This window comes from Corticium candelabrum, chromosome 1 (assembly GCF_963422355.1).
Source record: "Corticium candelabrum chromosome 1, ooCorCand1.1, whole genome shotgun sequence".
In the NCBI taxonomy this organism is placed as follows: Eukaryota; Metazoa; Porifera; class Homoscleromorpha; order Homosclerophorida; family Plakinidae; genus Corticium; species Corticium candelabrum.
This window is the reverse complement of record NC_085085.1, coordinates 8,138,664-8,149,947: the sequence shown is the minus strand read 5'-3', so window position 1 is coordinate 8,149,947 and position 11,284 is coordinate 8,138,664. Positions and strand designations below refer to the sequence as shown.

General features: G+C 42.4%; 1 protein-coding gene across 1 annotated transcript; it reads right to left on the bottom strand.

The window, feature by feature from the left end:
• Positions 1-8,105: 8,105 nt before the first annotated feature.
• Positions 8,106-10,641, bottom strand: LOC134194582 (uncharacterized). Its single transcript, XM_062663528.1, has 2 exons — positions 9,481-10,641; positions 8,106-9,418 (listed from the first exon to the last, which is right to left on the bottom strand). Exons 1-2 carry the CDS (start codon positions 10,050-10,052, stop codon positions 8,353-8,355), a joined length of 1,638 nt encoding a protein of 545 aa, XP_062519512.1. The 5' UTR covers positions 10,053-10,641; the 3' UTR covers positions 8,106-8,352.
• Positions 10,642-11,284: the final 643 nt, after the last annotated feature.

Here is an 11,284-nt window from a genome sequence, read left to right as displayed (position 1 = left end):
CCAACGTAAATTTCATCCATGCAGAACCAAGCAGTTCTTACTGCAGTCAACCCATGACACAGTATGTATAACTTATCCTTCCAAATCTAAGATTTACATATCAATCCAGTTGGTGACCCCAGTATAAGAGCAAAACCGTTACACATACATCTGAGAATACTTTCTGATATCCAGCGTGTACTCTTGTGCCTTCATGAACGGTCTTCAAAATCTGGTATATCTCAGGCACAGTTGCCACCCTTCTCCAATTTCCCAGCAGTGAAAACTTGGTTTCTCTGTCCTATTGAAAAGAAAATATTATTAATATTTCAAAAATTTTGGGTCAAATGAAAGCATTATGAACACCAAGAAGGATTAGTAGGTTTCCTCAAACATGAGTTCCCAAATTTTCTAAGTCTTACTACTAAAGGAAGTCCATTCTGAACACTGTAGGATTGAGTAAATTACAAGAAGAAACATCATGATACCTATAGCATGCCCTGAAAAACACATTACATTAGTCACTCATAAATCAAAGAGCTGCTGCAATTAGTTGTCAAATCATACATGTTTGGCTAGCTTGCTTGTTCCAGCCACTGTAGTTACTAGCATATATGCAGTATGCAATAAATACCATATGTTAGAACACATCACTGTAACTCAGTAGTAGATAGTTATGCCAATACAGCTTTAATGTAATATGATTGTAACGATTGTGGTTCTACCTTGCCACAAATGAATATTTTCTTGGAACAAGTGTATTTTATTAGAGCAATTATACCCATAATATACTAAAGCTCCAACACGTAGCCTTAAGTAATTAATGAGCATAGAGCCTTGTCATCTGACTAAACTTCACATTCATTAGAATTTAACTAGAATGATATAAAACTGTATTGATGAACAGACATGCAATTGACTACTGTACATGTCCATTTACACAAAATTGACTGCATATACTAAAATAGTAACAAATTTTTAAAGTTTTAATATAAATGGTATAAAAAACAAAACTCTATAGGATGTTTAATTGATGTTTGTATCAATTTAATACTTATTAAGTTAAATCATGTAATTGCTATTACAACTTACCTTTGCTGCTGGGGCACAAATGACACCTGAAAGACCTAGTAGTGGAATGTCCACCACTGAGAACCCTTTACTTTTGACATAAAAGCGGAAACGTGCCGTCTCCGCACTGGGACCGCCTCGTAGTACAGTACCTTCCGGATCTGTTTGGCTTTGGCTTCAGCTATCAACTGAGAGTTTGGCCTCTCAGCGAGTGAATCCAAAAACTCACGGAAGTTTTCCTTGCGCTTGTTTTCGTCCGCCGCCATACTACGATTATATCTCGCGCCAAATTTCACTCAGTGTACCCGTACATATATAGTTTGACCTACGCGAATGGTCTGGACTGGAGAGCTGACGAATGCTTAGCGCACTGGCCATTGGCGAATGTCTTCCCGGTATACGTATGCGAATTCGCAAATGGTCTAGCCCATTCGCGAACAGTCTAGATTCGTAAACGGTCTGGCTCGCGTTCCCATACTGTCTGAGAGTTCGCGAATCGTCTAGCCCGTATAAGCATTCGTAAATGGTCTAGCCCATTCGCGAACGGTCTGGATTCGCATTTGGTCCGTTGTATATATATATATATATATATATCAGGGCAACTCCGTGAATATCTAACCCTGTCGAGCGTGAAGCGTCTTACCTCTAGTTTAGGATTTGAATCTCTTTTACTATTAGTAAACTACTTGACATAGCATTATGAGTTTCGTAGCAAGTCGATTGGCTACTTGGCGAGAATCCGGGACGGTGAAGCGATCGCAACAAAAACGCCTCCTACATCGCACAGCAACTTTCTAGGGTAGGGTAGGTGTTCCTAATTGTGGACATTCCCCGGTAATTTGAGTTACAAACACTCTTTCTCTGGAAACCTGCAACGGAGAGAGAGGAAAACATGTCTGATGTAAGCACCAATGTCTAAGCTTTGGAACAATACCTGTACGATTAGAATCGCACAACGTCTGCTAGCGCACTAGCAAAATATACGGGATAACGTCTGTGAACAGCTCAAACGGGGTGTATCCTAATTGTGGACATGTTTTTCTCCGCCACAGAAAGCGACTGGGTCTGAGTAACAGCTGGACTAGATACCTGAATGGTTGCCGCACAAGCTGGTATTTTGGGCCGCAATCAAAACCATGTTCTGTGGTGTATCACGACGATTCCCCTGCGAAACTGTTAGCACGTACAAGGTTCCTCCCATCACGTCCACAAATTCGAGGTACACGAATCGTTCTTTTGTTGGATCATGAAAGTGCCCTGACGTTAGTTAAGCAATTATCGAGTACCTTAGTAAAGTTTTGAGTCTAGTTACGTTCACTTGTAACGTGCTAAAGAAGCGCACTATGTGCATGGAGCGAAGGTGTAATTCCAGTCCAGTAAACACCTGAATATCTTCACTCATACTACATCTAGACATCAGTAATCCACTGACAATCTAGCTGTTTTCACTGCAACTACATCTGGCCACAATAGGGTATGAAATGAGAACGAACAAAGTAGGTGGAATGTCAATATCAGCAACATTCGTAATCCAGTCAGAATTTGACTGTCTTCACTGCTACTAGATCTGGCAACAATAAGACACAAAATGAAAACCTACAAACTCACCTAGGATAGGTGGAAGGTCAAAACTACCTTGTCTGATATTAATAAGCAGCTCTACCAGAAACGCAAAAAGACGCTAGAACCACAGTTTACAGTTGAGACGTTCATCTAAACATGATTGGTCGTCTCCTGCGTTGCATCGTAAACAGAACACTTCGTTTCTGCAAAATTTGAAAGGCACGACGCCATTTTACACAGAGGTGATACACCACAGAACATGGTTTTGATTGCAGGCCCAATATATATATATATATATATATATATATATATATATATATATATATATATATTAGACATATCGCGAGAGATGTGTACCGTATAGAATATTTTACATACGAGAAACGAGAAGAAATCTGAAATTGAGAGTGAATAAACACAAATTAGCAATTCGATGTAGCGTCACCCATAACAACGATGTTGCGGCCCACTGCTAGGAAACTGACCACATGATGGATTGGGAAGAAAAATAAACATTAACAACAGAAAGCAAATACTATACTATACGAATCAAGGAGGCAATTTGGATTAGGGGTAACACCATGATTATTAGAGACCATTGTCAACAGTATTATGACGTAACAAAGACTGACAAATCTAAAGCGCAAATAGTTTGCGAGCGATCGAAGCGAGCGAGTTTTGTCTAATGCGTCAAAGAGGTACACCGAGTGTCCGTCCATCCGTCCGTGCGCCACCACCCCTACACCCGGGGAATCGTTTAGGAATTGATAAATTCGAATCGTTCTTTGCTAGTTTTGAAGAAGATAAACATACAATAGTTTACGTCATGTGACGTCATTACGAGATGTTTCTATGGAAACTATGCTCACTTATGTGACTGCGTTTCACCACTCCTACACCCAGGGGACAGCTGTTACTAATTGATCATTTTGAATAATTGTTTGTTTCCTCGATGGGTGTAAACAATTGACACTTCACGTTATGTGACGTCACTCTGTGATTATTGCTATGGCAACAAGATTGAATTAGGCGTAAGCAACGTTTCAATTAACTTGGTGTATAGCGTCTGAGTTGCTGTAATAACTGTTCTGTGACAGTTAATGCTGTTCCTAGCTAATAATAATTAGCTAATGTAATGGAAGTTAGCAACTGCTAACATCGCCATAAAACGTTGCTCACTTAATTCGCGTTTTACTGTGCGTTGCGCACCACTCCTAATTGCGTATACCCACCCCACCAGCGAATTCATGAAACAGTGGTTTACGTGTCTACACTGTTGGCTAGGCGCTTCTCCGTTAGCTTGACACTTTATGTGACGTCATCGCTAGACACCATTGACTGAAGAAAGAGCGCAAAGTACACAGTTCAAAAAAAATGAAGAAAACAAGTCACTTACAAGTTACAACAGTAAAGGGTTTATTAATTGTACGAAGCTGTTTCGAAAAAAACTGATTTGCTGTCCATCGATTGCATTCAGCACTAGGTAGCTCTATGAGTGAAATAATAATCACGGTTAGACTCATAGTACTTCACACACTAGGAGGACGTCTAAATCTAGCTGAGTGAAATATTGATCAAGGTTAGACTCATGGTACTTCACACATTAATTATCTAGAGAGTGATCAGTTTTGTGCCAGCTTTCGACAGTTGTGAGCTGTATACGTGAGTGAGTATTATCTAGATAGGTGTGTTTATTACTTCACACATGGATCGCAATGAAATCTCATTGTCGAGCCTTTGTAACTATTACTAAAAGAAAACGAGACGCCACCGCAAGGCAACACGCATCTTCCAAATTTTCCTCAGTATCCTAATGACATAGATGGGTACATGCATGCGCACGCGTAAAGTATATGCAACAGTCGTGTTTGGCTTTTTGCCGCTTTGACTATGCAAATGCTGCCCGAATCAATGCGTCTGCAAGTTACTACGATATCTAGCAGCAGCTCTCTTTTACTAAATACAACTAGTGTATAGAACAACGTATTCTAGACGTTGTTTTAAAATTTCACTCTGCGGCTGTATAGTACGTGCTCGCTCGCACAGGTGGGAATGTATTGAGCACCCATTATTATTTTTAGTAGACAAACGTTTAATGTCTTTTTTTGGTTGGTAAAGACCTTTCCCGATTTATCAAATATTCTCTAGGGTGCACATCTCTCGCAATATGTCTAGTATAGATCAAATTTCAAGCGAGAAAGGCTACTACGGGCAGTCCGATAGTAATAATCAGTATAGTCGATGGTAGACCAAATTTCAAGTAGTCCCAAATCCCAATCTGTAGCCAATTGTACTTCTGGCTTTCTGCGACAGATATATATAATATAGGTTGGCGACACTATACCTATAAGAGTTGAGATTTCTTGCAACAGATACCCAAGCGAGCTAGCTGGTAGACTGCATGCCTGCAGGTTGAAGCGTCAGTCCCATAGCATGCAAGGTAGCTTGGCGATCAAGAGAATAACAAGTGGTGCGTAGCTGAAAACGTTGGATCCGATAGTCACGACTAGACTGAAATATTGACGTTGTGGCGTCCATCGAGTGTTTTCCCGAGTCGAACAGTTGTCTTGGGTAGCCGGCAACTTCAAAGCCTTCGTCACAAAAGAAGAGACCCATGAACATGACGGTGACGGTCCAATCGACTGCCATGACTCCGATATTGGGGTTGATTTTTTAGAACGGCTCTTATACCAATATGCTGCTAATGGTGGTCGCGCCCTAGGAATGAAGCCCAAGTTCAAGTATAGGCAACGTGTTCGGGCACGGCAGGCAGACAGATGACAGCGAGACTGACGAACGCAAGCCATCTGGTTAGGATTTTTCTTTTTATTGTCCAATTTCAGTTCGCGCGACCGCTCAGCTTACCTTAATTTGGCCTTGCAGTGGAATTAAATAGTACTAGTAGGACGGTCTTGCGAAAAGCTCTTTCTTGGGGAGTACCATATTGCTTTGCTGAATCGACCAGAACAACGCGTGAACGGTTGCCTTCTTTTTAAATTTATTGTTATTTTCTTCATGCCAGTTTTGTGAATTCCTCCAGTGAGCTATATTTCCTATATACCCAATTTCCACGACAAGTTATAGAGAAGACTAATATTGATGACCATGCACCCCCATACTGCTGCTGCAGGGAAGATGGCTCTAAACAAGGTCGATAGATTCATTTGAGTTTTATGGATGCTATATGTAGGCGTTTTGCGGATTTCCAACACCGGGAACTGACTTTAAAAAACATAGGAAAGTGGCAAGTAATCGAATGCTTTGGTTTAGAAATAAACATAATGACGTACCTTCCGATGTTGCTGAAGTAGCAATGGCCAGACAGAATGGAAGGAGCTTTTTGTGTGAGCGACTTTGTTTATGATGCTCTTCAATTAAGTTCATAGATAGAGGTGTCAGAATGACACGTGCCGCATCATTGATGACAAACGCTGACAGCACACCCGACGTGACACTGACCTTCACAGAATCCGCGTGGAAGGTTGATCTGATTTGAACGATTTGATGAGCAGTACCTGCACAGGTATTTATACAATTTCAGATTGATTGGGATTTTTAATGGCATGGTAACGCCCACATTTCTTCCTAGACAAACAAGCGATTTATGTTTAAGGAAGTTTTTCCTTCTGTTCTAAGTCTTATTAACATTGTACAAGTCTTGCCCGTAAGCACAGTTAACGTCAAAGATATTTTAATAAGACAAGACTTTGGAATCGGCTGATGGAGGGAAACTTTAAGCATCTCATGAGAATTAATAGCAATCGAAGGTCCCGAAGTAGCCAATTTTGATGACGTTATAGATGTGTTTGCTCTAATAAAGCCAGAAAACTGAAATTGTAAACAGACGTTACATATACATTTGTATATATATATATTATTTTATTGATATATATGCCATGCTCCTTAAACAGGCAAATCCCAAAACAGACATAACAGACAAATCCCAAAACAGTCATCTCAATATATATATATATATATATATATATATATATATATATATATATATATATATATATAGCTGAGCACATTTGTAAATAATGAAGCAGTGACAATGTGCTCATTCTTTTCTGACTCTTGATAGCACGCTAGCTATATTGCTGCTGATTTGCAGTATACTTTTTCCATCAACGTTCGAATATCCTGTAGTGACTTTTATTTGTACCTGCCATAGCGTCCGTCGGCCTACCGATGCATCGGTATTTCAAATACAATGAATGGCCATGAACACTGCAATGTACTCACCGCACGACGTGCAGAGGAACGTCCGCAGTGGCATTAACAGAGCAGTTGAGCCGATGTCATTCCAAGGGATGAGTCATCTACGCATAGACGGGAAATTGTGCTGAATGGATTCTCAAGTCTACCCTCAGCTAATGACTACAGTACCACGTGCCCCTCTACTCATTTACCGGAAGTGTAGACCGACCTACTCTAGCGTAGCCAGACCATCTCCGCCGTCATACTTCCGGCGAGAAAGGAAGTACATTAGTAATATATTCTTAGAAAGAGACACATGGTAAACTTGTTCAATATTCAAGAATTTGATGTATACCGGTATAGCAGCATCTCTGATGTCAGTATATGTTGTATACACTAGCAAAGTCAGCAGAGTCGGTCGCGGGTCGTACACCGTCTTTCAAGAGGTCCGACGCCCCTGTTCAGGCAATTTGTTTCTTCTCATGCTTGCCCGATCACATGGCGTATAGGCTATAATATAGCTTCAGTATGTGTGGCATCATCTGCTATGCTAAGACTTTCGTCTCTGAGACGATCTAAAGCAGCCGCCTCTGCGTGTCGACACAAGTGCATCAGTGGCGTCACCAAACGCGCGAGACTACGTGACGCAGTTAGACAGAACAAATGGGACGTTGCACACTGTAACTGTGAAATCTGCATGTTTGCACGCTTACATTCTCTATGACTCGATCATGTGCATTAGAGAACCACGAAACGTGAAGCCATCTATCCGAACCTACACAGCAAGTATCTTGCACGCCCAACAGGCAACACGTGCAGTAGCTGGTCTTCGCAACAGTTACTATAGCGATATTCGACACCATGCATATCACATTATCTAGATCAGGAACATAATCGTTACTATATGATGTTTTCCGCATTGTAGCTTTTTGCATGGAAAAACTTCCAATAGTTAATTTTTACTATTCTGGAATGAGTAGCACGGGTGTGCTATACCGCTCCACCGCAACTGTAGGTTGTAGTGGTATGCTTAGCTCTCTGTTTTTCATTCGATTTCTTTAGACTACCTAACAATTATGAGGCACAGCATTGCATCAAAGTTAGAATTATTCTACAGCTTAGATATGAAAACTCCATCGGTGACGGACAAGAGCAGTGTACAATCAAGGATTGCCGTTCATAAAAGCGGCGTCATCGTGTTTTAATAAAGACGTCTAAACAGTTCGCTGCATGCCGAGATGTGATGAATTTGTGGTGGCTGCACTTTGGTAGACACATTACGTGTAGGTGTTTTCAGGTAATGTAATTTATCAAGTTAGAATGTCCAATTATCAAGTATCTTGAGAGTCACTCTAGTAGCGAAGCCATTCATTCTCATGACACTTCAATTTGAAAATTCGTGGCTGTGGCAAAATAAATTAATGTTCTCACACATACGTACAAAAATACAGAACTAACGAGAGTTGTCCAACGCTGAAGCAAGAAACACTTGTCAAACAGACGTATACTATAGAGAATAATAACTAAATTCCTTGTCCACATTCAAGCGAGAAACGCTACAATAGGTAGTCCGATGATTGTAATCAGTATGGTTGATGGCAGACCAAACTTCAAATAATCCCAAAATCCCAGTCTGTAGCCAATCGTGCTCTTAGCTTTCTCTGCCACAATTAGGTTGGCTACGCTACCTATAAGAGTGAGATTTCCTGCAACGGTAGATACCCAAGCGAGTAGGCATCCTTCCAATGGTAGACTGCCTGTTGAAGCGTCAGTCCCAGGAAGGCAGGATAGCTTGGTGATCAGGAGAATAACAAGTGGGACGTTGCTGAGAACGTTAGATCCGATCGTCACGAAGATACTAAACATGGCGATTCCACTAATGGTGCGGACGTCCATCAAGTGTTTTCCGTCGTCAAACAACTTCCTTGGGTAGCCGGTAACCTCAAAACCTCCATCCCAAGCGAAGAGACCCATAAACATGACGATGACGGTCCAATCGGTTGCCATGATGGCGATATTGGGGTTGATTTTGTTGAGAACGGCATCTACCATCATGCTGCTGATGGCGGCTCCCATAGGTATGAGACCCAAGTTGAAGTAGGCAACGTGTTCGGGCACGGCGAGCAGACAGACGACAGCGAGGCTGACGAACGCAAGCCATCCGGCTAAGATTTTGCGTTTGGGTGTCCACGGTAGGTACGCACGGCCGCTCAATTCGACTTCTGCCTCTCTACGGGAGCGAAGAAGTGGGTCAGTCTCGTGACGCGCGCGTTGTTGAGGGGTGTCATAGTGTTGTCCCGATTGGACCATCGGGATACTGTTGGACAACACGTGTGATGCTTGGCGCGAACGATTTCCTTCTATTGCTGCGTCGATGTCTCCATTCTGTTTTTCTGATCGTCCGTCGTCGTTATATCCTTCGACCGAGTCGTATGTTTCCTGTTTACCAAGCAGACCTATTCTCCAAGACAAGATATAGAGAAGACCAATATTGATGGCCACCCCTACTGTTGCTGCAGGAAGGATGGCTCTAAAGAAGGTCGATAGATTCACGTGAGCTTTAGATGCTATGTAGGCGTTCTGCGGATTGCCAAACACCGTGGCCGCACTAGAATGGGAAAGGGACAGGTTATCGAATGTTTTGATTAGAAATAATGAAGACGCATGTACCTTCCGATGTTGGCTGAAGTAGCAATGGCCAAACAGAATGGAAGGAGCTCTTTGTGTGATCGACCTTGTTTTCGATGCTCTTCAAGTAGGAGAGGTGTCAGAATGACACATGCCGCATCATTTGTGACAAAAGCTGACAGGACACCCGACATGACACAGACCTTCCACAGAATCTTCGTAAACGGTTGATCTGATTTGAACGATTTGATGAGCAGTGCCTGCAGAATGCCTTCCCGTTCGAAGAAGTAGGACAGTATCATCATACCTATGAGGAGATAGAGCGTCTGCAGGTTGTCTCGCTCGCCGATGATCTCATAGACTTGATCTTGTGTGAAGACTCGACAAATGACCATGAACATGCCACCCGCCATAGCGGCTGTCGGCCTACCGATGGGAATAGGGGCAATATCGAATACAATAAATGGCCATGCGAGGACGAAAACCGTTGTACCCAACACGCGGACGTGCATAGGAACGTTCATGGTAGCAGTTGCGTTCGCCGAGCAGTCGATACCAAAAGCATTGTCCTCGAACGGGTGTCCATCGTCGTAGTCTGCTCCAAGGAAGCTCATCGTGAAGACTGGATCTTAGCTCACAGTGCTCGAACTGACGAGATGATGCTGTTGGTGTCTGCTCGTCTCTGCACGCTGCAATGCGATGGGTCTGAATGAGCAGCGATTGCGAAGTGTGACGATCGACTGGCAATTGCGTGACCGCTGTTAGTACCACCTTTTGACAGCTTACTCTTTTCATGGTAACGATCGGGTGGATCCACACGGTAGTGGGCTAGGCGATACATCAAAATCGCTCGTATCTGGAGGTTGGCTAGGAACGTGGAAGACACGTGGACATGCTGTCGTCGTTCAAATCTGCATGTTCGTCTTTCTCACGTGAGAGGTGTCATGTGCATAAATAATCATACCTATGATAGATGGCGTCTTGTATCGTCACGTCTTGCTGTTGATGCTGTCTTCTGCCTGTGGCTGCATGCTTGCAGTCAATTTTCGATTAATTCTCGCCATCTTTTCGCTAACGTCAGTTGACCAACATTTTGTAGATTATAGATTGAGTTGGTTAGGACTTAGTTTCTTACAGTTGTCTTATTAATTAACACCTTCAAGGTGCAAACGAGTATATAGCAAGATGACGTGAATTACGATAAGAGAAAGATCTACAGTTTTGAAGATGCTGAAGTCTTGTTACCGTAACGACAATCGCGACTGAAAGCACTACAACATTAGTGCTCCCTCTATTTCTGGAGTATAGCTGGGTAACTTGTGGTACATGCTCTTTGCACCGATCGAACCTCGAATTTTACGACTAAAAAGTCCTTAGTATCCACAAATTTGAAAACCATGTCGCTAAATCCGAGGTGCATGGCGTCCAACATATAAGGGAATCGGACATTACAGCGACGAACAGGCAATCTCTACAGTGCGCAACCACGTGACTGTCCGACCAAGTCGCTATCTAGTCCACGGAATATATCTACAACATGGACAAAGTATGTAACACTAAGCCAGCTGTCGTTAGATCAATACGTACAAAGAACGTACTGCGATATACTCTTACTACGTGCATAAAATTAGGCCGCTATATATTTATGATCTAGACAAAACCAAAGTGTTGTCAGACATAGGGTCAGTAAATCCACTGTAAATTAACCTTAAATTGAGCCAAATAGCACGCCATATTTGATGGAGTTCCCGTGCATACCATTGGCATCCGGGACACGTGCAGAAGCCGGTGAGACTTTAGTTCGGGGCGGATACCTAGGGCACGTGCCAACCCTGGCAGTGCAATA